The sequence below is a fragment of the Curcuma longa genome, chromosome 3, assembly GCF_044706935.1.
Source record: "Curcuma longa cultivar G26 ecotype Majalengka, Jawa Barat chromosome 3, ITB_CL_G26_1.1, whole genome shotgun sequence".
NCBI classification, from domain to species: domain Eukaryota; kingdom Viridiplantae; phylum Streptophyta; class Magnoliopsida; order Zingiberales; family Zingiberaceae; genus Curcuma; species Curcuma longa.
Window position 1 is genome coordinate 3,631,932 of NC_133863.1, and position 26,906 is coordinate 3,658,837.

At 39.1% G+C, this 26,906-nt stretch overlaps 5 protein-coding genes across 5 annotated transcripts; 2 read left to right on the forward strand and 3 right to left on the reverse strand.

Annotated features, from left to right (window-relative positions):
• Positions 1 to 4,984: 4,984 nt before the first annotated feature.
• LOC141825451 (E3 ubiquitin-protein ligase Os03g0188200-like) lies at positions 4,985 to 5,812 on the forward strand. The gene has a single exon (XM_074712835.1). It carries the CDS (start codon positions 5,058 to 5,060, stop codon positions 5,583 to 5,585), a length of 528 nt encoding a protein of 175 aa, XP_074568936.1. The 5' UTR covers positions 4,985 to 5,057; the 3' UTR covers positions 5,586 to 5,812.
• Positions 5,813 to 7,029: 1,217 nt separating this feature from the next.
• Positions 7,030 to 12,888, reverse strand: LOC141822686 (uncharacterized). The gene is made up of 11 exons (XM_074710016.1): positions 12,851 to 12,888; positions 12,651 to 12,762; positions 11,954 to 12,043; positions 11,596 to 11,709; positions 10,416 to 10,598; positions 9,355 to 9,851; positions 8,070 to 8,169; positions 7,908 to 7,967; positions 7,725 to 7,817; positions 7,516 to 7,635; positions 7,030 to 7,344 (listed from the first exon to the last, which is right to left on the reverse strand). The coding sequence occupies exons 1-11, from the start codon at positions 12,886 to 12,888 to the stop codon at positions 7,030 to 7,032; spliced, it is 1,722 nt and encodes a 573-aa protein (XP_074566117.1).
• A 1,599-nt stretch (positions 12,889 to 14,487) lies between these two features.
• On the forward strand, positions 14,488 to 17,175 carry LOC141825558 (pentatricopeptide repeat-containing protein At5g52850, chloroplastic-like). The gene is given in 2 exon segments (XM_074712938.1): positions 14,488 to 15,097; positions 15,100 to 17,175. Coding segments are annotated over 2 exon segments (2,427 nt in total). The 3' UTR covers positions 16,917 to 17,175.
• A 463-nt stretch (positions 17,176 to 17,638) lies between these two features.
• Positions 17,639 to 21,986, reverse strand: LOC141824507 (serine/threonine-protein kinase STY13-like). The gene is made up of 4 exons (XM_074711812.1): positions 21,801 to 21,986; positions 21,611 to 21,650; positions 20,602 to 21,551; positions 17,639 to 18,273 (listed from the first exon to the last, which is right to left on the reverse strand). Exons 3-4 carry the CDS (start codon positions 21,513 to 21,515, stop codon positions 17,940 to 17,942), a joined length of 1,248 nt encoding a protein of 415 aa, XP_074567913.1. The 5' UTR covers positions 21,516 to 21,551; positions 21,611 to 21,650; positions 21,801 to 21,986; the 3' UTR covers positions 17,639 to 17,939.
• Positions 21,987 to 24,511: 2,525 nt separating this feature from the next.
• Positions 24,512 to 26,603, reverse strand: LOC141825430 (transcription factor bHLH35-like). Its single transcript, XM_074712813.1, has 5 exons — positions 26,477 to 26,603; positions 25,970 to 26,174; positions 25,638 to 25,868; positions 25,342 to 25,512; positions 24,512 to 24,803 (listed from the first exon to the last, which is right to left on the reverse strand). The coding sequence occupies exons 1-5, from the start codon at positions 26,548 to 26,550 to the stop codon at positions 24,708 to 24,710; spliced, it is 777 nt and encodes a 258-aa protein (XP_074568914.1). The 5' UTR covers positions 26,551 to 26,603; the 3' UTR covers positions 24,512 to 24,707.
• Positions 26,604 to 26,906: the final 303 nt, after the last annotated feature.

Consider the following 26,906-nt stretch of genomic DNA (forward strand, 5'->3'; position numbering starts at 1 on the left):
CGTCCGCGGAATGATGATGGAGAAGGGACGAATTGGAGCTTGGAAGGTGAGGGCGTTGGGTTTGAAGTGGTGGTGGTGGCCATGAGTGCTCCGACATGCAATGCCCACCACTCACCTGGCTTGTTTCATTGCTCTTATTGAAATGATGTAATCGAGAAGGCATCTGTTATTAGACAATAAATATTTGTGGTTAGTTTACGGATAAACTTACTAAACTAGTTTATAATAACGTGGTCGACCACCCCGCGGCCCACATACTAACGTGCTGTTAGCGAGGTTGGTTACATAAGCAATGGCCTAGCAAGTACCAAATATAAATTTTATGTAATGTAGGGATTTATAACTAATTAAGATTTTCAATCAAGGAAGAGTCTATAACTTGCTACGGCAGAGTTACTAGATCTGTCAATATATTATAACTTGCTTTTATTTATCTTTCTGCAGAATACTAATTATCCCGGAAGAGTCTACTTTACGCCTTAATATTTCCCCCTTAATTGTTTGTTATCCAAAAAGAAGAATCAAATCAAATCAAATCTCACCTTTTGACTTTGGGTATCTGTATAATCACCCGAAAAACTTTCACAATGAAAAAATTGTGGTATAGTAAGAGAATCCCTTGTCCTTATAAGGGGCGAATATGCATGGTTGGAACAGAGAAGGTTGCAGCGTGCGCTATATTGGCACATCGAGGCTCGCGTGGTCATGGACTTTCAGGAATTTTCAAACTCTGTAGGTGTCTTTTTCAAAAATTATTCTTTCTCCCTATTTTAAGTTTAAATTGGACCGTGCCCCCATGATGCAATAACATAGAAGCTAAGACTACAAGATAAGATAATTGTTGGAATATAATCAAAATTTTATATTGAAAATATATAAAAAAAATTCTGAGATTATAAGATGGAAAATATCTCATTGATACGAGACCTTTTGGGTAATATTCAAAAACAAAACCACGAAAGCGTGGGCCCAAAGTGGATAATATCATACTGTTGTTGAGATATATATGGATTCCATCAGATCTAATAGTGGTATCAGAGTGGGTCCATGTGGTGGGGATTTATACCAATAAGGGGTCCGTTGGAACTGTTAAGGGGGCAAGTCTGTTGAGATCTGTACTAATAAGGGGTCAATAAGGGATCCGGTCCCAGGGATCCGTTGGGACCGTTAAGGGGGTAGGTCCGTTGGGATCTGTACTAATAAGGGGTCAATAAGGGATCCGGTCCCAGCAGGGACGGATCCAGAAATAATTTTTGGCGAGGGCTAATAAAATTTTTTTTACAATATAATAATCATTCCAAAACACTCTAAAATCATAAAATTATATCATTCCACTACAGTATAGAGGAATCAATAATTTTTTTTAAAAGTAAATGTATAAATGTGCGGAGGAAAAGATCCTGATTCAAAAATCCAAAAAATACATATCACTCAAAATGCAGATCACTCAGCCAACTACCTCTCATCCTCTCCTAATCTCAAAACGGACAGAATCTCCCCAGTAAATTAGGGATATATGAGGTATACATAATGTCCCTGTCCAAATACACATCAAAATTCTTAGACATAGGGCTGATAGACCATCAATTTATATCAGAAATACAATAAAAAAAAACACATATATCAGACACAGCTTACAAAGTCAAAAACATCATAACAGCAAGTCAAACCACTAAAAGGAATCCACATACCCAATATGTTGTGCAATTCCTTATTTCCGTTCCAGAATAGGTTAAGCGGCTACATATCAATCTAATCTAAATCAATCGGTATTAAATTAAATCCCTCCTTATCAAGCTCTAACAACCCTAATCAATTTCTGATCAATGCATCAAACTTCCTAACTAAAACCAATTTACATTCAAGGTTTATCCCTATTAATCAACTAGAAGCAATTAGATTTTACCTCAGAATGGATTCACAACTTACCTCATATTGAAGTCCAATCTAGCCCTAGATTCCTCTTCCTCTCTTCTTCCTTTTCTAGACGATCTTTGCTTCATCTGCATTATATATAATAAAAAAAGAGCTGAGCTATGCGACTTTACTAACGTAGTTATTGTGCGACTCTTATTGACTTCTTTTTTTTTTACAAATTTTTTATCAGTTATTTATTCAGGGAAAAATAATAATAATGAGTATTAAGTTAGGAGGATATTTTATAAAATTGAGTACATAATATGTTAAATTGGCCTAGAAAAAAATATATGGACGCAAAACAGTGGGTGAGGTATCGGATTCTTTCTACATGCGTTGCACGTGAGCCCGGATCCGGATTCGTCATCCACTGAGGCGGGCAGCGACCGAAGCAGTTCGTTTATTTCATCCCCCTCGGCTGCTCCTCCCCTCTCCGAGCTCTCTCGCAGCGGAGACAGATCTGAGAGCGCCCGGGATCCAGTCGCCCCGGATCTTCCTGTCGATGAGGTAATCTTCCTTCCTCGACCCCGGATCTAGGCGATTTCTTCGCCACAATGAACCTCTCGAGATCCAAGGACCTACGATTCTGGATCTGTTGTTTTTGTATCTTCATATAAGCGGGGGCGCGGGGCGCGGGGGCGCTGTGCTCGCGGTCGCGGCTGAGCCACGAGGCGGCGTTGGTGAAAGCGCTGGTCGCCGATCGCCCTGCTGCTCGCCTGCTCCAGACCTCCAGGCCTCTCCAGCCCCCTCCAGCCCTCGCGGCGTTGGTGAAAACGCTGATCGCGGCTGAGCCACGAGGCGGCACTGGCGATCCTGGTGAGGGCTTTAGCCCCCTCCAGCCCTCGCCTGGATCCGCCCCTGGGTCCCAGGGATCCGTTGGGACCGTTAAGGACCAATAAGGGGTCTGTTAAACCGTTAAGGAGGAGAAGTCCCACATTGGAAATATATGGAAAAGATCCTGAGATTATAAGATGGAAATTGGTATGAGACCTTTTGAGTAATATCCAAAAACAAAACTATGAGGGCGTGAACTCAAAGTGGACAATATCGTACCGTTATAAAGATATATATATATTCCATCATATCTAACAATAATTATTTGCAACTTGCAAGTGATGAGTGATAACCAAGTTTGTTTCTCAGTTTGAAAAGAAGAAGATAGATTAGTACATGAAGTTACATCATATAATGGTTTGTCAAAGAGTAATTTTTTGTTTGATGAAACAGCCATGTTCGGCTCGTGCTGACGCTGAAATCCCATTTGGACATGGGGATTTCAGTGAAATGTTGTCGGACTACGAAATCATTAATTTGCTTTCTCTGTTTCTACATATCAGTATATTTCTGATATAATTATATGGTGTCCACATGCATTCTGTCATCATAAACAGGCTTACGTTATTGGCCATTTTGTGTAACGTTATTGTTGTTAATCTAGAAACCATCTCTCTCGAGTACATTATAACATACTCTGCTAATAGATTGAATAATTTTATAATCGCTTAAGCTTTTGAATCGTTCTTGAGCCAACCAAATCATTAAAGCCATGTTTGGTTCATGGAATGAAGGTATAAGAATGTAGCAGGTATTCTTAATGAATGAAATAGAGGAGTGGAATAAGAATACTTATTGCCAATTCCACCACTTTCTAATCCGTGTGCGGTAGGCAATAGTGATGAGGCAATGTTCTTTTTTTTTTTTTTTTTTGTAGTATCTACTTTCATATCTCAAATAGATACTCTCCTTTTGCTGCAACTACTGTGTAAAACTTTTTTGGGTGGGCTCTCTTTTGCTTACATGTGAAATAGTTGGAATGTCATGTCTCCAATTTTGTCCTCCTAAATCTCCCTTGCCTTGAAGGTAATAAGATAAGCCTCATTGCCTTTGCTGTATGGTCAAAACAACAGCCAGCAGTTAATGTTCTTGCTCAACACTAATCTGCACTTGTTTTCTTCTCTCATCCAACTCCTTAGCAACTTGGGTGGACAACTTGCTGAAGACTCAGTTCACTCTCCCATCGTTTTGCTGCATTTGGAGGAACCATCTTACTATTTTTTAATTTAATTTTAATGTCAGACGAGAGGAGACTTTGGCCACAATCCAAGGTTATTCTTCACAAATTCAATCTTAATAAAAAGGAAAAATATCCTTTTCAACTATGCCAATGATATTGCTTAGCAGGTTCACCATGCACACATGCCTCGCGTAGGAAAATGTCAAATCTCCTTTGTCATCTCTTTCAATGCGGCTGATGGCTGGGGTCACATCCTTTGGACATCGTGCTGTCCCTCGCCCTTGGGTATCTGAGTGGGATATGATGCAAATCTGACTCAGCTACATCTTAGATCCTGGTCCCGCACCAAATCTACCTCCCATGTGTCGCGTCACTAGTTGGACGTTTTGTCTAGTATCTTCAGGATTCCTGTCTAAGGAACCGCCGGTTTCCATCCACCTGCTCGAAGACCTTTTGACTGCCAAACACTGACCTGTATGTTTACTTGTGTTCAAAGTTCATCTAATCAGTCCATCTTGTGCCATATCAAGAAAAGGATATCATCGCCCCCACGGGCGGGGTCAGCTGGTCAAGGCGCGGATGCTTACAGATGAAGGTGTGCGGTTCGAGGGCTCATGATTGCAATTGCGATAACATCAATCTGTGTCATGTTTCCAATTCCCTCGGCCACCACGCTCTGGCCAGTCCCGCATTCACCGTGATTTACTCCCCCTCATACTTGTGAGACCAGGGGTGGGGGGCCGCTAGGTTGGCGGTTCCAACCTTTTGCAGAAGAAAAGGATATCATCTCCCTCGTGTTTATGCACATACAAAAAAATTTTCATTTCTTTGTTTTTAGATTAATTATATCGTAAAATATATATACACTTGGTTAATTCCTTAGCCACCACCATATCCATCTTGCTGTTCGGAGTCACCATCAACAACTGTTTCATATTAAAGTCTTTTGAAAAAGTTAGCAAGTCAGTCAGCAAAAGTGAGCCTAAGCTTAAGTTAGCATCATCCTCTTCTGTTTCCCACTACCAATCTGTCTATGCTCTATAAGAGCAGCCCCTCTTCCCTCTGATATTCTCCCCTTTGCCTCTCTCTTCTTCCCTTCTTTGATGATCTATTGACAGAAAGAAAGATGAACGTCTCGGTGGATTATTGCTGCTCTAGTCTTGTGCTGCTCCGATTCCTGAAGGAGGCCGCCTTCTTATTAACTCGTGTATTGAAATGGTTCCTATTCCCCCTCTACGGCTCCTGGTGGCCTAATTCTTCTTCTTCCTCTCCCGACGAGGGCGCCAAAGGAGCCGAGGCCAGGGCGCAGCACCGCGCAGCCGCCCGGGCAGTGCGGGCGGCCCTCCACGTCGCCTCCTACGGCGAGCTGGCGGCGGAGCAGGAAGCTGCTGTCACGTGCGCCGTGTGCCTATGCGGAGTGGGGCCCGGGGACCGCGTGCGCGAGCTGCGCAGCTGCCGGCACGTGTTCCACCAGCGGTGCCTCGACCGGTGGCTCGACCACGACGAGCGCCTCAGCTGCCCGCTCTGCCGCGCGCCGCTCGTCGACCGGAGAAGGCCGGCGATTCCGCCGCCGCCGGAGCCCAGCTGGGCCGTGGAGCGCCTGCTCTACCTATTCGGGGATGACGTCCTCCTCGCTGATCCTCCACACTCATAGCTACGCCTGCGCATGTTTAGCTGTTGGGAGAATATGTAGATACGGTATTTGTATTAGACCCTATTGATACCCAGATTTTTATAGCGGTAATTAATAATGGAAATAAAAAAATCTCGTTAAAGAGTTTATTGCGTTTGCATGTAATTTTGTATGTACCTTTCACTTTTCAATATTGATCTTAAATCTAAATGAATTTGAAGGCATCAATTATAAACCACTTTATTTTATACGAGAGAGTAGCACTTTAATATAATTATGCTCCACCAGGTAAATCGGAAAGCGGCGGCCAATCCGGATATCCAGCATTATTTGATTGCGTTCCCCATTTGGAGAAAAATTCTTACAAATACGCCGTAGCTGGGGATCGAACCGCAGATCCCTGAATTACAACCCGAATGTCCTACACTATATATATATTGTAGCATTGGCACTATAGGATATATAACTATAATCATAAAGCAATTGAATAAATTATGTTCTATGCCATGTTAAATGTTAGATTTGTTAATATCCATCATTTTGGTGTATTCAACAAGAACACGCATGTAAATGGGCCATGCGCAATACTTTATCATAAAGTCTCATAATAATTGCTAGATGCAAGACAAGATTCGATATATAACAAATGGATTCATCATACATTTTCATAGATAACTCGTTTAATAATTATAATGTTAATATTTTAAAATTGTCTTTTAAAAAATCTAGTTAGCTTGTTAAAGCTAGCTATAGATATTCTATTCAAGAGTAATGAACAGAGCACAATGAATAAATCTGATCGTGTTTAATTTGATTCCTTAAGAAATTTAGGTAAGAATTATGTAATAAAATCAAATTAAAAATTCAGATCAATATGTCGTATGGTATGAACATCGAAGTGCAATATTACATATCGTTTAGTGTCGTCAAACTAAATTTTTTATCTGAGCATCGATAATTATTGATACTCAACACCAAATTATCACATTAGCACAAACTCAGATCTCGAGTTATAGATGGGAGCATTAAGAATCCAGATATGCTCCCATCTACAACTACCAAAAACAAGCAAACGAAATAGAAACAGAAATAAATATATTAGAGATATTTAAATTAAACTCTCTAGGATCTATAATTATTTACATCATCAACTCTTATGATCAATAAGAATATTAAAGAACCTTATTATAACCAACCATCTAATTGCAAAACTTTAGAAACTACGTACGTTACCAATTAGTACAATGCTCATTTCGCCCAATAATAACACAAGCTGCAAAGTAATCCAGAATTGTTTAAATGTCCTTGGAAGCGGAAACATCTTATGGTTCTATGTAGTTGGATGTGAAGCGATTTACCCATAAATCTGGAGCTCCAATTTCATGCTTTCTACCTGCATTTTCCTGTTCTGGCAGCAGGTCATGGTAATGACGAGGGAGGTAGCTTTTTGGCATGGACATCATTGTTATGTTAATTTCTCCGGCAAGAAAAGATAGCGAAACCGAGAGTCAAAAGGTAGGACTCCAAAATTCCGGGAAGTGAGGATCCTTTGTCGTCGCTGCGACATGCACTGCTGAACAAAGTTTGCTTGTTGTTGAGGAAGAAATTGAGATACCCAAGTTGCGAAATTGGTATCGTCCACAAGGCCTCTGGCAAAAAAGTAGAGCATTTTTGGCACTAGTAATTTCCCCTTGTGGTTCACTCCAACTGAAGCTCGTACATAATCTTTCTGAGCCTCCTGAAGCTCTTCCTTCACGTTTGTGGGACTATAGATCTTTACCTGTAAAAGGAAACCACTCGAATGTTATCGATATAGAAAATATTCTGTTTTGAGGAAAAGAACTTCAATTGTTGATCAACAAAGTTGATAATGACAGCGAATGCAATTTAGAGTAATTACATATATGGTAGGAAATGTATTTTCTAAAAGAGAAGTTAGAAACAATATTACCGCTGGGGAAGAGTATGACCCAGAACTTAGAGCAAATGTCACAAGTGGCTCAAATGTGTCGATTGAAAACTTTTTTTGCCCTTCAGATAATTTTATTTTGTGAAGAGCAAGTAATATAGCCTGTTGATAGAGAATAACGATAACAACACTGTGTAACATATTCAAAGAACAACAAACGACTAGACTCCTTATTTAACAGTTTGACATACTGTTTGTGGTTTGTGGACGGGTGGCTTCATTTTTAGTATTCCATATTCAATGGCAGAAGCACTAAATGAATGCCCTCCAACTGTGTATGCTGCCTAATTTTAGAGATAAGAGCAAGTCAGTTTATAAGTGCAAAATATTCCCTGAGAGGAAAAATATTGAAGGAGAAATAATGTTTATCAAACCTTTTGCATCAAGGAAAATAATTTCATATCACTCCTTGGAACACCATATGCAAGATAAGCCTGCATTTTATGACAGAAAATATTCAAATCCTCTTGGCCTACAGTAAACATGTATTTTTTTCTAAAGCAAACTAGTATATAGTTTAGGTTAAGGTAGCTTACATGCATGATCAGTGCGTTGTATAAGTTTATCCAAAATGCCATTTTTTCATCACCGTTAAGATGGACTGGGTTTACTTCTGCTAGTTGCTCGATCAGTGTTCTGTCTAATTCAAGGATATTAGCATGACATAGAAAAATCAAACCAATTAATGGTGCTTAGATTCCATATATCGTTATTGCAAGGAATATACTATATATACTCTACCAATCTGAAGAAAGATAAAAGGTTCACCATGGATTTGCTAAACTTGAAAAAGGAGCATACAATAGAGGCTTTGTGTGCCGATATAAATTTATGTACCATGAGTAATAAAGTAGGCTCATTATTTGGCAAAATGAGAAAACTATGTGACAATTCTTGGAGACTTGACCACTGGATACATAATAGCTAGTTAGTGGCTTTACCATTATTTATCACTTATCTTCTAAACCACAAGAGGGTTATGAATATTACATGGTAAAATTGCATATTATGTTTGTACATGAACTTTGACTATGTTTGAGATTTAGGAACAAAAAATGTACTTCATATTTGGTGAAGATTTATTATAAAGAAAAAAATGTATTTGCTCTGATAAAAAAAAGTGTCAGATTGCATGAGAATATACAGTTCCATTGTTAAATGAGATTTTCCAATACTATGAGTTTTTTGTGCACTTACTAACAATTTTGATGTGCTTTACCAAGAACTGTTAAAGACAACTATAAAATAGTTCTACTAGTACAAGATAAGGCCACAATCATAGTATGATGGTAAATAATCACTGTAAGACTTTAACGAGAAGCAGAGCTTCACTGCTTTCACCTAGCTCGAGCTTTTCATTGAGCTCAACAAGAGATATTATTATAGTTATACTTGAAATCAAACATTGACCTAATAAGTGAAATATATTAATTTTTTATTTTTAATATATTATAAATGTACAAAACTTATAAGATATGAATTGCTTTTTTTGTATTATTGAACATAAAATTAAAAAAAAGAAGATAACAAATGGGTTTATTCATTAGTTGTTTATGAACTTTGTTCATGAATATTAACTAGTTGAAGTGACTAGTATTTAAGTTGTGTTATTTAATTTATTTTTACATATTGAATATAAACGTGATCTTATTGGGTGGGTATTGAGCTTGTCCATGAACTTCTATTCATTTACAGCCCTATGTAGTTGAGAGGTAACAATTCAAAAATGAAAAATTAAGATAAACACAGATTGGAAAGATATGTATATATAAAAAAATCTAGGTATTTAAATTAAAAGAGAAGATATTGGACAGAAAGTACCTGAACCGTCTAAGTGCACCAGCAGCATATTCGAGTTGTTTTTTCTCTACTGACATCCAAGAGACTTCAGTCGCCAAACTATAATTACCAATATCAGCCCAACACAACTTTCCATGAGCCCTGTAAGGATCAAATGAGGTTCCGGTGGCTAAAATTTCATTATTATATTGCAGACCCATTCGAGGACTGTCTGCCCATGATGAAATTGATGGTTCAGACATTGAGCAATGTGATGAATTTGAAAAATTCTCCGCCGGTGATGAAGGAAAGCAAATAATGTCAGAGGAGGACATTCGGGATGATACCATAGAAACATCAGCTAACGAGATGAATATATTTTTCATACAACTAACTATTTCTTCAGACAACTGATTGGGATGCTTCCAAAGGCCTTTGATGGAGATCTGTTGTTTTCTGAAACTTTCAGTTGGTACATGCTGACAAATTTCTTCCTCTAGTAACTTCTGTTCTTGATTAAGCACGCTGCCTACTGTATCCTGACAAAATCACAACCTATTACAAATTTAGACCAACACGTAGACCTATGAAACACACCATAGCTTATATTAGCTGTTTATTGTCACCTCCAGATTTTGGAGATCAATAGAACTGGGTGCAGTGTTACTTCTGCCTTACTTTTTTTCTTGTTATTTCATATACAATTCCTATTAACTTGCATGACCATTTCCAGCTTCTAATTGACAAAATTTACTAGTACAACAATTTGTTTGTAAAGTACTAGAGGCTTGTTCATATACTTCTTATGACTACTCCAATAGCAGTGCTCTACAAGGCTTCAAACTCATCATATAATGCAGATAATGTATGTGTATTATGAGAGTGCAACCATTTGATGTGAATGGCATTGAGAAATATTCTTTAAATATATGAAAGGAACAGAAAATAAAAATGAACAAGTCATTTCCAAGGTCAATTCTAAGATTAGGTTACAGATGCAACAATAGAAACATTCTATTAAAAATCACAGTGTTCTTTACTTAGGAAAAAATTAACTCATTTATATTTTTTGAAAAAAAAATTGAAAACGGGGAAAGGTTTACGTTTTCTGCTTTTTTAGCAGGGCATATTTTTGATGGCTGGGCAGGCAATTGTTTTAACCGATACTCAGCAAGTCTTCTTTCATTTCTTTCTTGAATAAGCTTAAAATGCAAAGAGATCATCTCTTCCTCTAATCTGGAAACAGTCATCTCTAATGATGCTATATTGGACAGCAATTCCTGTGCCTGAAAACAACACCCACGCATTTCTCTGCATTATAAGATGCTTTGAAATATGAAACTGGTAATAACTAACAATCCATATGTAGTAAAACGCCATGTTTTCTAAAGTACAACTCATTGGAACATTGCAATATATATAGATGATATTCCACAGAAAGATTAATTATATCTAAGGATCAAGGAAAGCTGCATCCAGAGATTGTGTTGCTGATTTCATTTTTTTGCCTTTTTTTTTTGCGGAATTTTCCAAAGTAGAAAGGTTCCCAACAGGCTTTTAAAACATGGAGAAAAAGGAAGAGAACTTGTAAGAGTTCATGCAGCAACTTTGGTCCAAAATTTAATTTTTGAAGGGAGTTCAGGACATTAAATATTTGAGATTTGTCTATTTTTTTTCATAATTTGTTAAATATTCAAATTAATATTCAGGTTCGTAGGCTTGAGCCCCAATCTGCACATGCATAGTTCAATGTGTTTGGGCTTGGGCTTGTGTCGATGAGGCAAACTGTCTGACCAGCTATGATATACAGCTATGTCAGGTTGGGCATGACACAAACAAGAAATAGGCTTCCTATGCCCATGTCATGTCTGGACTAGACACGACCTGTTAACATATTTAAGCAAACTTCACTTGAATAGTTGAATTCATAGTAAGCAGGAAGTTACCTTCACCTTCCTGTAGCATCTCCTATCCTTATCTCACAAACTGGAAAGTATCAAATAGATGCACAAAGAATTTGATATGAAATTTGTAATGTTGATGCACACGACGCGAGAGAAACAAAGGAACTCAGTTGATATAGTTTTGTGATGATTGCAAACATATACTTATTTTATTCAATTCACTACTCTCAAGTGTATGTCAAGGGCATAAAACGTTGCAGAAGTGGATTTGAACAGATGATAAATATCCAGAAACTTATATAAGAAACATAATGTTTGGTTTGGCAACGATTAGTTTATATGTTAAATGGATGGATCTCTATGGGATCGAAGAGGATACCTCATTTGGAAGGCATGTCAAATCAGATAGCGTCACAGCAGCATGCTCTAAAGCATTTTCAAGAACGATATGCAATTCCATTTCATCCTGCAACACTTGTTGGAGCCTATGAACCTGAAACATAATATCAGGCAACACTAATCTAGTAAGAGAGAGAGAGAGAGAGCTAATATTTCATGAATCTGAAAAAAAAAAGATGTTTCATATCAATAGTCAATGTAGATTTTAACCAAAACATTTCTCTATTAAGTACTTAATTATTGAAATCTCAATATCCTAAAACATTCGAGGAAATGACAAACTATAATCATTATCAAATATTTAATTACAATAGAAGAGAAGAATAAAGTACACGTACATCCTGCTCCAGTTGAAACCTAGAAGAACGTTTGGAGAAGCTTCTTTTATACAACATCATGCTTCCAGCTTCTCCAACTTGATTATTTTCCTAAAATATTACTACAAGCTTAGAAATTTGATAATAATACAACACTTTTCTAACTAAAAGTTGGATTGCTTAGTAAAGCGTTAAGGCCTACCAGTAACAACTATGTATAATCAAGGCCCAAGGAATCCTTTGTTTTGTATTTTTTATAATTTTGCAGGAAAAAAAATACAATAATGAAGTAGGAGTTCTGAAAACATGAAATATATATTCATTGAGAATAGTAGGATAAGATATACAAAATACACCAATTTTACTCTAATACATAAAACATTATCTGCCGTTGGTCAGACAGTAGCCAGGTGAGAGCCAAACATCATGAGGAAAACTAATGATACCATCTGATGATGGATTTGGAGCATACAAGTCACCAGAGTGACTGCTGTTGTTGATGCCAAAGCATTAAAAAATAGAAACTGCTTTTTTCTTTTTAAATTTTAAGTTTATTCAGAAGGTAATCTGACCGCAAAATCAAATATAGATCATCATATAAAAAATGGCACTGGAAGTGGAAATTGCAATTTAGCTAGTGAGTAGAGTTTGGTGGTGTGATTCACTTTATTGGAAGCAATGTGGAGTGGTGCAGCATGTCTTGAAAGTTGAAACCAACCTGCGATTGGAATGAGCGCCTATCTATCCTGAAATCATCTTGGTTACCCATCTTAAGTTTCGCGTCATGATTTTGTTTTGGTTTCGGACAGTTCTTAGGAATCGAATCTTTTCTGCTTAAGAAGAGAAAAAACCAAAAGGAGCTTAGCATAAGCACTGCTTCAAGTAAACAGAGAATAAGCAGCACCATCATGTGATTACATGTTCGTTTTGCATTTCAGAGCAGGCCGGTCACACATTCTACCAAATTCGAAACTTTATTAAATCACTGATGTATGCTGCTTTTGCCTGCCCAACAATGGTAGCAACATGGAAACATATTAGTGAAGCATATATTCCCAGTATGACAGTTACAGAGAAGACGAAAAAAAAATTGTTCGACATAATGTCTCAAGCATTGTTTCCTATATCTTCGGTTCGTAGAAATTAAAACAGAACAGAGCCCTCGTGAGTCCTAATGTTCTTCCCTCTACCTAGATTCAAATGGCAAAGACCAAGAGAAGACCTCTTTTTTTTCCAGTTTTAACCACTCCTATTGTGATCACGCAAGCAACGGATAAAAGGATAAATCTTGATTCACTAATCGGTACAAAGTCGTAATTTTCATTCGAATCATCTCGTAAAGAAAACAAATCAAAAGCCCCACCAACCAAACCATTATCGATGCAAAAGACTGGACGCGGAAGCATGAGAAAGAGACAGAACCATTCGATCTCCTTGCTCGCGGTTCAATCAATGAGGCTAAGCGAGGCACAAACCTGGGGTGAATGGAGGAGCGTTCTTGCAAGGAGAAAGAAGATCAAAATGTACCTGGAGAAGAGTCGATTTGGGTCTCTGAGTGGAGAGATTCGAGCGAGATAGCAACTGGACATCGGCTGACTGGTATATATCTGTGCACTGAACAAAGAGTTCAAGAGTTCATCGCAGATTTCAAATTTCAAACACGGAGTTGGTTGCTAATATCTTTATTGATCTGTTCTTATCATCCGTTTGTCGGAACAAGAAAAGTTCCCGGTCCCAAATTCTCTCGTACCCACAAAATCTCCTCTCACGCAGTCTGACGTGGCCTCCGATAGAGGAGATAAACAGCTTTTGGGAATCTTCGTGGTCCGGATGGCTGCTTTGCAGATTGGATGTCTTTGGAAAGACAGGATACTCCATATTTACGGCGAATTTCCACGGTCAAAGTTCGCGTGGTAGAAGGACATGTTTTTCTATAAGACATTTGATCCTGATTCCTCGTTACAGTTCTGTCCCACGGCAATCCAATCATCCATGTTTATTTCACGCCAAATTCTCAAAGGACACTTCAAATTTAAAAATGTTGAAAAAAAAATATAGCTAATGCTCGAGAATAAGATCATTCTAAATTTTAAATTGTATTTCAAAATATTATCTTTAAGATTTTATTTAGTCTATAAATTATACAACATAAAAGATTAAATATTCTTTAAGATTACATAAATAAAACTAACAATTCAGAAAATAAAAAAATGAAAAATAAGAGAGTATATTTATTTTTCATCCAATTTAATTTTTTATAGATTATTGAAATAGTCAAGAATTGTGATTTTTTTTAAATGTCATTATTTTTTTAATATTAGAGAGCTGAAAAGCTAGCATGAAAGACACAAATATGGAAGTTAGCATGCAAGAATTATGATTTTTTTTAAATGTCATTATTATTCTTTTTTAAAAATCATAATTTTTTTTTCCAAAATTAACAATTATTCTTTTAAGTCCTTTCATAAATTAGAATTTAGGCCTGGTTGACAACTGTGTTGCGTTTGTTATTTGACTGTAACCCGGATGATGCTGTTTTATGAGAGGAGAATAGCATGAGGTTGAAATGGTGTTGGAGCAAAGCCTTCGCCACCACCTCGCTTCCTCCCTCTAGAACCGATTCTGTCACTTCTCCTCAGCAGAGCTTGTTCCAAATATTTCGCAAGCTGCCCTCCAAATCTTACCTTCCACATCCACTCCAACGCGTCTCTCAGCCGCCTTCCCATGTCACCGAGGATGTCTGCTGCAGTCTTCTCGCTTCCTGCTCCATTTCTAGATCCTCGAGGCACGGATTATGCGTCCACAGCTTCATCATCAAGCTTGGTTTCCATGACCAACTCCCGCTGAGCAACCACCTCCTCAGCTTCCATTTCAGATGTTGTGGACTCGACAGTGCACGCAAGTTGTTCGACGAATTGACCAACAGAGACGTCGTGACCTGGACGAACATCATCGCGGCCTGCACGCGAACCCAGCAGCACCAGGAAGCGTTGGAGTTGTTCAAATGTATGCTAGCTACTGATCCCTCTGTTGTTCCTAACGAGTTCACGTTCTCAAGCGCCGCCCGCTGCGCCGCCTCGCTCAGGTCACTTGACCTCGGAGTGCAGATCCATGCGCAGGTCCAACTGTACGGCCTTGCGGCCGATTCAGTGGTTGGAAGTGCTCTCAGGACTGCTATGCAAAATGTGGGAGGCTGGAAGATGCATTGACGATGTTCTCGTCCACAAAGTGCAAGGACGTTGTCTCCTGGACCGCCATGATCTCAGCTCTCGTCGAGGCTGAGGATTGGACCAGGGCAATCCAGTTGTACGCGCTCATGATCCAGAGTGGCATTCCACCAACAGAATTCACCTTCGCCAAGCTTCTCACGTCCTGCGGGCGCTTCTTTGGCCTCCGCAGAGGAATGATGTTCCATGCTCACGTGATCCGTTTGGGGGTCGAGCTCAATCTGGTGCTGAAGACGGCGCTCGTGGACATGTATTGGAAATGTCAGTGGCCGCGCTATGCCATAAAAGCGTTCCGGCAGACACCGGACTCTGATGTCATGCTCTGGACGGCGATGATCACCGGATACTCCCAAGCAGGAAACTACCACGAGGCCATCGCGATGTTCCAAGAGATGAAGAAGGGAGGGGTGGAGCCGAATGCCTTCACCTATGCCGCAGTCATCAGCACCTGTTCCTCTGTCCCTTCGCCAGAATTAGGGAAGCAGATACACTGCCAGGCGGTGAAGGCTGGATTGGTACCCGATGTGTCGGTCGGCAATTCACTGGTTGACTTGTACGCCAAACACTCCACGGATCGGGATGAGCCTATGCGTGCCTTTAGAGCAATCTCCACTCCTAACGTCGTCTCATGGACTGCTCTCATCGCGGGGCTTGCTCGACTCGGAGTTGAACACCTAGCCTGCGCAGCTTTATTAGAGATGCAACTCGCGGGAATCGAACCCAATTCTTACACTTTGTCTACTATGCTCCGCAGTTTCAACTCTCCAGAAGCTCTGTCTCACGCACGGGAGCTTCACGCTTACATCATCAAGACCATGGTGAACTCATCGGGTTTGGTCACCGGGAATGCTCTGGTTGACTTCTACGCGAGATGTGGGAGGTTGAACGAGGCATGGACCGTAGCGCACAGGATGATGCCTCGCAGGGACGTGCTAACGTATACCAGCTTGGCAAAGGGGCTCAACCAGGCGGGCCACTACCGGAGGGCGCTCGACCTGATCGTGCGCATGCACGAGCAGGACGTGAAGATCGATGGCTTCATCCTTGCTTGCTTCCTATCATCTGTTGCAGGGTTGTCAGCGAGGCCATTCGGCGAGCAGCTTCATGGCTTCTCACTTAAGTCTGGACTGCTGAGCTTGGTCTCGGTCTCCAATGGCCTTATAAACGTGTACGGTAAATGCGGGGGCGTAGATGAAGCGCGCAGGGTCTTCACAACGATGAAGGAGCCAAATGTAGTATCGTGGAACGGATTAATTTCCGGCCTAGCGTCGAACAGCCAGTTCGCCGCAGCTCTGTCAGCGTTTGAGGACATGCGGCTGGCGAATGCGCGGCCTGACGAGGTCACCTTCTTGCTGGTCTTGCAAGCATGCAGCCACGGCGGGCTGGTCGACTCAGGCGTCGACTTTTTCAACTCCATGCACGAGCACGACGTACTGCCGCGACGAGAGCACTACGTTTGCTTGGTGGACATGCTGGGGCGAGCGGGGAGGCTTGAGGCTGCGGCATGTACCGTAGAAACGATGCCATTGAAACCGGATGTGTCAATCTACAAGACTTTGTTGGCTTCCTGCAGGCGGCATCGGAACCTGATTCTTGGAGAGTGCACGGCGAGGAAGGCGATGGAGATAGATCAGTCGGATCCGACTATCTACGCTCTGCTCGCGGGATTGTATGACGACGCAGGGAAATTGGAGTGGGGCGAGCAGACTCGGAGGATGATGAGGGAGATCATACCACAGAGGGAGGCTCGAATCTGATCGAACTGGTATCCAGAATTGATGCTGCATATGAGAGCACCATGCAGGAACAGCGGGAGTGCGCAACTTCACTAGGAAGTTTTGCTTTAACAAGTCAATTGACAGGCTTCATTCTGTCTAAGCCATAGATCGATTAAAAGAGAAAATATAGAAGCTATTTATTCCTTAATTCCCATTCAACATTATAAAGGCACTAGTTAGATCACAAAAATTGTCAGCCTACCTGCATTTGCAGAGTAGTGAATCAACCTGATGTATTATCTTGGGCATCTTCAGATTGACTTAAGCTTGCAAGACCTGAATGAATGACCACGTGCAAGGTGTTCATTACCTTCACGAAAATATAACATTGCATATATTAGAGAAAATATCAAAAGTAGGAGAGTATCACAAGTTTCTATCATAAATAGAACATAATGCAATAGTAATATGTTAGGATGTTGGCTAGAACCAAGGTTTGTATGTAGCCTAAACGCAACATAAAGTGTGATGGGGTGAGGGTCGAAGTCAACTGAAATTTTTAAAGATCATCCCCGAGTTGGCACTTTGTTTAGGGCAAACATCAACCACATAATCCTCAATCCACCTGAGAATCAATGATTATATAAGCCATGTCATCAACAGCTATGCACACCTGCCCATATGCATTCTATCAGAATCAATCATCCCATACAGATTCAACCATGGATCGCATTCTAATAGCTCACAGAGGCCACTGTTCATAAGAAAAGAGAATACACAATCATAAGAATAATCTTGTCATACCAGAGTCAACCCCATTTGTGAAGTCATAACACTTAGTCAAGCTGACATACATTAGTTTGTAGCTATACAACAGACGGAACTACTATTCAGACATGATAACAAACTATTACACTCAGTAGTACATTAACCATGAGGTTATTTGGAACAATAGACTCCGTAAAAGGCATTTTAACCAAAATCCTCATTTCAATAAGTTTTCTCTAATTTATATGCAGGCCAAAAATCTTCGTTGCACGAAACACTTGTTACCTTCACTCACTAAATCATCATTGGTTGTATGCAACAACGGAAGCGGGCTCTACGAACAGTATGCACAATGTCTTCTTGCGCGCTTTCTAGCATCCCAACAACGTCAGAGAAGGAAGGGCGCACATCAGGATCAGGATCCCAGCAGCGGGTCATGATCTGGCTAAGTGCTGGGAGGCAATCTTGCGGTATAATTGGACGCACACCCCTATTCACAACAGCAAATGCAGCCTGGACAGCTGTCATATTTTGGAAAGGGAGCATTCCAGTTATAAGCTCCCAGAGAACAATGCCAAAGCTGTACACATCAACTTTCTGATTGTATGGCCTATGCTGTATCATTTCTCTGGGAACAAAGATGCAGTCAGCCAACAAATTTTTAAAACATATCTCTTATCTCTAGCTGAAAGTTTGAATATCAGTAAATATCTAATATCTGGCAATAAAAAGTGGTACATTATTTCCATCACGTTTGATTCCAAAGAAAAAAAAGAGAGAATAACATTCAAGCCCCTGATAACAAATTGTCAGTACTATCATCTAATACAAATCCTAACAATGCTATTTTAATCAACTTATAATTCAATTCTGGAGGAATTAAGAGCATCCTTACCATCCCAACCTAACAAGACAATCCAATTTTACATCTAGTGAAAGTAGAAAGCATGTCCGATCATTATTTTTTAAGGTGAATTGGTTGATCTTTGAACGTATAGAGAATCACCTCCAAAGGTTTTTATTTGTTACTATTACACAGTGAAGGCATATGTGAACCACTAAAATATTTTGTTTCTCTATGAATAGCAGAGCTCCAGGAAGTAACCTTGCAGCAAATGTAAGTTGCAATATTCTAAGCGTTGGCTTCCAATCCAATTGAGGAGGTCATTCTCAATTGAAAAAAAAATAAAAACTTAGTATAACATAGAAGGTCTCTTACTAAGGAGCAGTGAAGAAAGATGAGCTACATTATATTAATGATCATGGTATCATGAACCACATAGTCAACATGAAGCACAGATAAAACTTCCTAAAAATAAATAACCTAGAAAGTACATGTATTCACTGTTGCAATTTTTCTTTCTCTGTAATCCTTTTGTCTCAATTGAATCAGCCCTCTCCTTTGAGGTTAGGATTTAAACCAATGCCTGCAAACTTGCAATCTTGATTGCTGCTATTTCCCCTTGGTTCTCTTTTTGTGATTGAACTGGCTTCCTGTCCTACTTGTGGTCCATGACAATCTTGTAAGCCGTGTGCTGAAGGCAAAATGTAATTTCTCCAACAAAAGAAGGTAGAAGGCAAAAACACTCCCTCTCATTACAAAAGCCAAGTTCCAATCCACTAGGGGCACATATTGTGGTATCCATTGAACAGTTGCTATCTAATAATGCCTGAAATCATTATTATGCTTTACTGCTTGAAATCAACTTAGTACAACAATTATCATAGGCAACTGACAAGGGTTTGTTTACCTAAAAGGATGAAAAAAAATGGAGGAATGAATTATCCTGGGTAAATGGATAAATAAGTGGATGAATAAATAAATTTCTCTTTCCGTTTCCATTTGTTTATTCTAGCTGAGAAAAAAAGGGTGAAAAAAATGAAGATATGAATCACTTGTAACTTGGCCTCCTTAACTCATCCTAGATCCTCAGTCCATCCAACCTGCTTGGGTCTTTCAACTCTCTTAGCCCATCTAACCTAACCAGTTTGTTTGGACCACCTGGTTCGCATGGCCTATGCTTACTAGGCAACCCGGCCAACTTGTCTAACCATCCCCAGCCTAGCCAACCCACACAATATGTTTGAACCACCTAGCTCAGCTAGCCCATTCGGTGACAATCTGTCTAGTCAATTTGGCATGCCTGACCCACTCAGCCTACTTGACCCAACTTGACCTTCCTGCCAGGCCTGCTTAGCCTACCTCACTCAATTTGCATGACATAAGAATCAGTTAGGGTATGTTTGCTTGAAGGGATGAATAAAAGAGAGGATTGATTGAGTTGAATGGATGGATGAATATGTGAAATATATTTTTGGAAATTAGAAAAAGAACTAAAAATACACCTAACAAAAATAATACAATTTACCATTTTTATGATCAAAGATTATTAAAAAGTAGAAATAACACATAAGAAAGATCAATACTAACATGAATAAGCATGATTACTATGATTTCTTTTTTTTCTAAATGAAAATTTACATTCTTAAGAGAAAGTATGTGCAGCTTCAATAAAGTGCTAAACAATAAGTTGAGACGATACACACATTAAAAGGGGAAAATGTTTCTATAGTTGAATAAGTTGAATCGATTAAATTTAAAGATGTAAGGGTAGTGGGACGCTATAGAAATCTCTTAGTTAATTGTAAGAAAAAAGAATTTAATTATCTAAATATTGATAAAGACATTGTCTTGCATAGTGTTCAATAGAGGATATATAACATGATGGTATATGGAAGACTTGTTAACACTGCTACAAACCAACTATCCCTAATGACAAACCATCAATCAGTGCAAAATTCTAGAATACACCTAAACTGAAAACATCAGATCAAGTGGGAAAAAACACATGCAATAAAAGAAATTCAAGGATTGATGAGTAAAAACTAGTGCCCTTTAATAAGAACTTCAATAATGTTAAACTTGTTAAACTTATGAAAGGCCAAGATCACATACGGAGCCATCCATCGATAAGTTCCAGTTTCAGGTGTCATTCCTTCAGTCTTAACCTCAATACGAGCAACCCCAAAGTCAGCAATCTTAATTGATTTGTCTGAAAATATAAGTAGATTGTCAGACTTAAGATCCCTGTGTATGAGTCCCAAGCCATGAACATATTCCATCCCTTTAGCAATGTCTATTGCTTGCTTAATGGCCAGCTTTAGTGGCACTGATCTGTTCTGCCTCTTCATGAGAAATTGCCTCACTGATCCACCCTTTGCATATTCTGTCACAATGCACCAGACCATCGGCTTCCTGCAAGCCCCAATAAACCCGACAATATTTGGATGCTTAAGATTTGCAAGCATCATAACCTCCTGTCTGAACTGCTGCTCCATCACCAATGCCCTTTCAGGGTCATTCTCAGGCTTCTCCAACAGCTTAATAGCAACATCTTCTCCATCATAAATACCCCTGTAGAGCTTCCCAAAAGCACCCTGAGCAAAGGCCACCCCCATATTCAGCTTCCTTAGGTCAAGAGTCCATTCATCATAGTTCTCGAGAGACTCTGTAGGATATCGTGGATCCATCAGGGTCTGAGCTAAAGCATCTTCGTTCATAGCGTGAGAGACCCTACCAGGTCTCAGCACGCTATGCCCCAGAGAGAAATTGGAGCCTGGGAATAGACGGAGTCCAGTATGGCGTAGTATTCCAGTCCTCGAGTTGTTCGATCCGACACTGCTATTTTCCACGGACATGGCAGCCGATCCACCATCAATGCTCGTCTGAAGACTTCCAACACTATCTATCGACATGTTAGAGCCCTCATCTAGCTTTTGGTAAAATCCCACATCATAAAGCCCATTTCCGACGACATTTCCTCCAGCCACACCACCAATAAACCCAGCAAATTTTGATCCTTCCGCCATTTGTTAATAAACCAAAGCTTGCAAGTTCGCTAGCTTCTGCAAATGCTTCTATAAGCCACACAATTTTTCATACATTTCAAGAATCAAAAAGCTACCTAAACATAGAAGCATGGATCCCCCGTACGCTGCCGAAACCTGTTATACCAAATCGAATAAAGATATCGGTCAAATATTCCACGGAAACACCCAAAGATAGCACCTTTAAAGACTTCGAGTAATAATCAACAAGCAACAAAAGAGCAAAACCCGATCGAAGCGTATGAAACACCGATTAAGTGTGCTTACATCGATCTTGAGGAGACTGGTCGGGACGAGAGACTTTCTTGCGGCCAAGGAATAGGGCACGGGAAGGAGGGTCGCCTGGGGAAGGTAAGGGAGTGATGGTGGGTGGAGGAAGACGAGTAGACGACGATCAGTGTGGATAGGACTGGAGAGCAATCCTTGATTGCTTTCGCGTTTGCTTTCCCTTTTCTCTTCTCTACTTATCGCTACTAAAATCATTTGCTTATTCCACCCTTTTCGTTTTGTCCATTCCCCAGTTGTCGTGTTACAAAATGACCGTTACCTGAAGCCGAAGGGCCGTTATGTGCTGATAAAACGCTCCATAAAAGTAACATTTCCATTCCATTTGGGAAATTGCGAGGAGACATTTATCTCAAGAAAATTATATAATTTTCAAAACAACTAATTGATTAAAGAAAGTGGACAAACTAATTAATTAATAAAGTTAAAAATTATCTGTAATTTAGAATGTTTAACATTCTACCAAGGCTGCTTTTAACATAAAAAATATGAAATAAATGTGGGTGTAATCACCTCTAGTCAAAATTGATCAAGTTCAATTTGACTCAGTTTGAATTTAAATATTTAATTGAACGTTAACTATATCAAAGTTGATCGAATATTTGACAGTTGATTAATACATTAATTGATTGAGCGAGAAGTCCAATGTTGTTGCCGCCGCGGCCGACGAAGACCAGACATTCAATAGAAGTTGGCAAGAAGAAAATCCAAATTGATCACAGTTGACTACTAGACGCTTAGCAATCAGAAGTCCAAAAGGGAGTTACAATTGAAGAAAGTTTAAGTGAAGTCATAATTAATTCGGACATAATTAGTGATTAAAAGTATAAAGTAGAGTTGGCATCAGGTAATGAAGTCCAAATCAAACTGAATGAATTTTAGGCAAAGATGAAATCCTGATAGGTTAAGGTTGACCAGATGTAAGGTAAAAAAAAAAAGTCTTACTAAGTTGATATCAACAAGATACTAGGTCAGGCAAGAATTCAACTTTGATAAATTTGAAATAGAAGTATCAAATTGATATACCTTATCAATCGATTGATAGGGTATATCAATCAACTAATGAACACTAAATCTCAAAAATAAGATTTGCTACAGTAATCTGCTACAATAACTGTGGACAATAATTTGACTACTACGGTAATTATGAACATAATATGCTACATAAATTGTTGAAGTAACAGTCGACTGTTGATATTACTGTAGCAAACAGAGAGTTGAAAAATTGATTGTTAACTTACTGATCAAAATCAATTAACTGATGGAGTGTATTAGTCGACTGATGTTATTGTTCAAGTCAATAGAATGTTTAAAACTCGATTGTGAGATTCAACTGATTAGGTAACAATCGACTGATGGTAATGACAGGTTAACTAATACTGAGGTACAATTGATGAATCATTGAGCTCACAGGTCAGAGTAACATGTGTTCGAATTTACAATTGATCAATCAACTAATGGATAAAATCAGGTTCGACTAGCTAAGCGAAAATCAACTCGAACAAAAAATTTTATAAAAGAAGGTTTTAAGGTGTTTTGATATCTTCCATCCTTTTAAAAGAAGTTGATTTTTGAAGATTTGAGTATGAAGAGCTATTGTATTTTCTGACCAATAAGAGATAATTCCAAACAAACAAGAAAACACCCAAAGTATAAATTAATGTAAAGTAATTTATTTTCATTGTATTTGCTTTTATCTACAAAGAGCTTTTGTTTGCTTGTATTGTTTGTAAGAATAATTTGTAAAAGGCTTGTCTACCTCCGAAAAATATCAAAGAAGGAGAAGGATAGTGGTAGTAGTCGTTAGGATTAGGTCTTAAACGTAGTCACCTTGGAAGGCGATGAACCAAGTAAAATTAATAGTGTTATGTATACCTGACGTCGAATTTAATTCAAATTTTCCATTGATATTCAAATGACAAGCACACAATTGAGATAAAATGATTGAAGCTATTCATTCTCCTCTAACTCACAACGGCCTAATAATAAGTGTATATTATGCGTATTGTCCTACAATATTTGGACATATTATTTTATTTGAAAAATATTAGGAGGCGTATTTATATATAAAAACTTATATTCTTTTTGGTACATTTTATATTATTATCCCTTGCAAAAATTTCTTAATATTGCACGACATTATCTCCACGAGAGAATAAAGAAACAGATATCTCTACTTGATCTTTAAAAATTCCGATTCCAAAATTTTAGAAGTTAAAGACAAAATTGTCAAGATTGGCTGACTTGGGTGCTCTGTTATTCATGCTCCTAATTTCTCGCACTTTTGTTGGCTGACTTGGCCCCATTGTTAATGCAGTGACAAGTATCCATGTGGAGTTGAATATTATTTTCACTTCTTTTCGTTGCACCACTTCTGGTTTGTTCACAATCAGATCAGCGTATTTGGGGTTTGTCTTCTAGGTTTTTTATTCGGAACACTGCAATATTAGTGAGCTAAAATAATGATAAATACTAAGCAATATTCAGCTAATTGCATGCCTTGATATTTTGGGTTAGATTGAGTTCTTTTTTAGCTTTAACAGATGAAACTCGAGAGTCATGACTTTATGAGGATTTCATCGTCGTAATCTGTAGAACCCAATATTTGTTCAAGGTTAAACACGATGGGCTTGCCATGAGTATCTGTCTCTCATCTGCTTACAGAATATAATAATCTACCTAAAAGGTCATACACAAAACATCGATCTAGTGTATATTCGAAACATAGTACACTATAATTGCTAAACACCTGCTTCTGTAATTGCTGAACAACGGCCTAGACCCAGAATTGAACGATTAGGCCGCAAAAAGAGCAGGTTTTATTGACCAATTATCCTTTTAACAAACACATATACGGCGAAAATAGCATTGCTGAATCCATGCATGTTGTTAATAACTTGAGGAACTTGTACTCCTTGGGCCGTCAAGTCTTATAATTGCAGTCTCAATCTCGTCCTTCAGTTGAGCACTCCCCATTTCATCACTCTGCACACAAAATATCTTTGTTGAATTATATGCACATATACAGATTGTTAAGTCGATCTAGAATGCTATGATCATTTCCAGTTCAGCTTAAGAATTTTGATGTGAATGATGGCGGCACAGTGTCGATGACCAAAATCTTGTTTTGCACTGGAAGCATGTTACGCGTGCTACATGCTCTGACGATCATACATATGAGAAATAGTAGCAGATGTCCTTTGTCAATAACAGCATTTGAATCAAAGTTGTATTTCCCCATATGAAATATAAAATAAAATTTTTAATTGACGAGAAGAGTCATGTGTTAAATGAGAGAAACATGGAAATAGGAGAATTGGCTTCGACCTGGAGTTATATGCCAATTTATGACATCACCCCCGGGTGTCATGGTATTGCTTTTCTTTTTTGAAGAGAGAACAGAACTCCCAGAGCTTTCTAGCACTCACGTCACAGTTGGTTGAAGGCCAGTTTTAATGTTATTGCACCGTCGAACACGGTCATAATATTGTTAAAATTGTCGAAGGAGGGAAGTTTATACTACCTGAATGAACAGAGTATGCAAGAGGCTGCCGGCAACGCAGGTGATGTTGGCGGTGATGACCTTGATGTTGAAAGACTCGAATAGATCGCACAGTTTGATCATGGTGTCTCTCTTCTTGTTGCAGGTGATGCTTATAACCATGGTTTTCTCCCCAACTTCAGTCACTTTAAGCTGCACGCGATGCCACCGAAACAAATCATTCGCTGAATTAGAAAAAGTCTCTGTTTTGTTCACGATCAGAAGCTAAAAAGTGTAAAAAAAAAAAAAACAGAGAAGGGGAGAGCATGTTTAGTTACTTCCACAACTTGGATCGGTGGCGAGTTGGGTAAAACTAGAGCAGACGCAGTTCTTTTCTTCTTTCTCTGCATGAGACGCAGATTCTCATGTTGGGCAACGTCATCAGCCGAAGTTAACTCTTGTTTGAGTTTTGACTCAAGCTCCGATATCTCAGCTTCCATCTGCCTTTCTTCTTCTTGAAGCTGCACAATGTAATCGATCGCGTCCTTTATGATGGACGCCTTGTTCATCTGAGTTGTTCACATTGATTAAGTAACTATCAGATATTAGAAAAGAGAGAGAAAAAAAAACAAACAACAACCTGGTGAAGTTGACTGTGTTAAGCAATTACCTTGGTGATTTTGGGGACGATGCTTCGCAGCGCGTAAAGCTTATCGTCTAGCTTCTTCCGGCGATTCCTCTCCATGGCAATGGTCTTGGCCGCCGGCGGCGCGGTGGCCGGCGGCGGCTCCGTGGACGGCGGCGGCGGCGAAGAGGCACCTTCAGGGGAACTAGAACCATAGTAGCCACCGGACACGGCCTCGTCAAGTCCCCAGCTGTATAAGAACAAAAGAGGGCGTTAACCCGGAAACAGAGCACTGCACAGATGTCGTAGTTCATAAATAGAAAACAATTGAGCCGTTTTGTTCTTCTTTATCCATTAATTCATCCACGAGATGGATACGCGAAAGAACAATACTCTCAGGTCGATTCCAAATAAAGAAATCAAGAAAAGAACAAACAAAGGAAAGGAAAAATCTCCTGATGTTGTTCACAAAACCATTTCTCCAATTCAGGGACCTCGATCAACAGATGAGAGACTGAAGGAGCAGAGATGGTGGCTTGGATGAGTGTGTACCTATCCTGCTCTTCGAAGTCCATGAAGCGCCTAGTTTCCCAGTAGAAGTTGTACTCAGCATTCATGTCGTCCATTGGTACGGTCTAGTGGGTAGTTGTTGGACTAATGGTATGGGACGGAGGAAGAGAGATGGCTATGACAGACAGGGAAGGAAGAGAGAGATGGTCCTATATTTATAGGTGGGAAGGAATTAAAAAATATAAACATTACTGATAAATTCTCTCAAGTTACAGAGTCCCCTAAAATTAGTGCCGTCGGATAAATCAACTTTTCAAAAATTCATAGTAGGAAGGAATAGATTGATCTGCCATTTTAAGATTAAAAAATTTTCAATTCAATTCAATTCAAATAAAATAACTACAACTTTTTAATTTATCTCTTCATTAATAGTCGTAGAATTGATCATGTAAAATCGCAAAAATAATTGATT

Excerpts from the sequence above, each read along its gene's own strand:
- LOC141825430 (XM_074712813.1), bottom strand. The coding sequence starts at position 26,550 with ATGGACGACATGAATGCTGAGTACAACTTCTACTGGGAAACTAGGCGC. Across the intron at positions 26,175-26,476 it reads GACTTCGAAGAGCAGGATAG|CTGGGGACTTGACGAGGCCG; the intron begins GTACACACTCAT and ends GTTCTTATACAG. Across the intron at positions 25,513-25,637 it reads CACCGATCCAAGTTGTGGAA|CTTAAAGTGACTGAAGTTGG; the intron begins GTAACTAAACAT and ends CATCGCGTGCAG.
- LOC141825451 (XM_074712835.1), top strand. The coding sequence starts at position 5,058 with ATGAACGTCTCGGTGGATTATTGCTGCTCTAGTCTTGTGCTGCTCCGA.
- LOC141822686 (XM_074710016.1), bottom strand. The coding sequence starts at position 12,888 with ATGTGTGACCGGCCTGCTCTGAAATGCAAAACGAACAT. Across the intron at positions 7,636-7,724 it reads CCGTCCACAAACCACAAACA|GCTATATTACTTGCTCTTCA; the intron begins GTATGTCAAACT and ends CTCTATCAACAG. Across the intron at positions 7,345-7,515 it reads GGTCATACTCTTCCCCAGCG|GTAAAGATCTATAGTCCCAC; the intron begins GTAATATTGTTT and ends TTCCTTTTACAG.
- LOC141824507 (XM_074711812.1), bottom strand. The coding sequence starts at position 21,515 with ATGGCGGAAGGATCAAAATTTGCTGGGTTTATTGGTGGTGTGGCTGGA. Across the intron at positions 18,274-20,601 it reads ACTTATCGATGGATGGCTCC|AGAAATGATACAGCATAGGC; the intron begins GTATGTGATCTT and ends CTTTGTTCCCAG.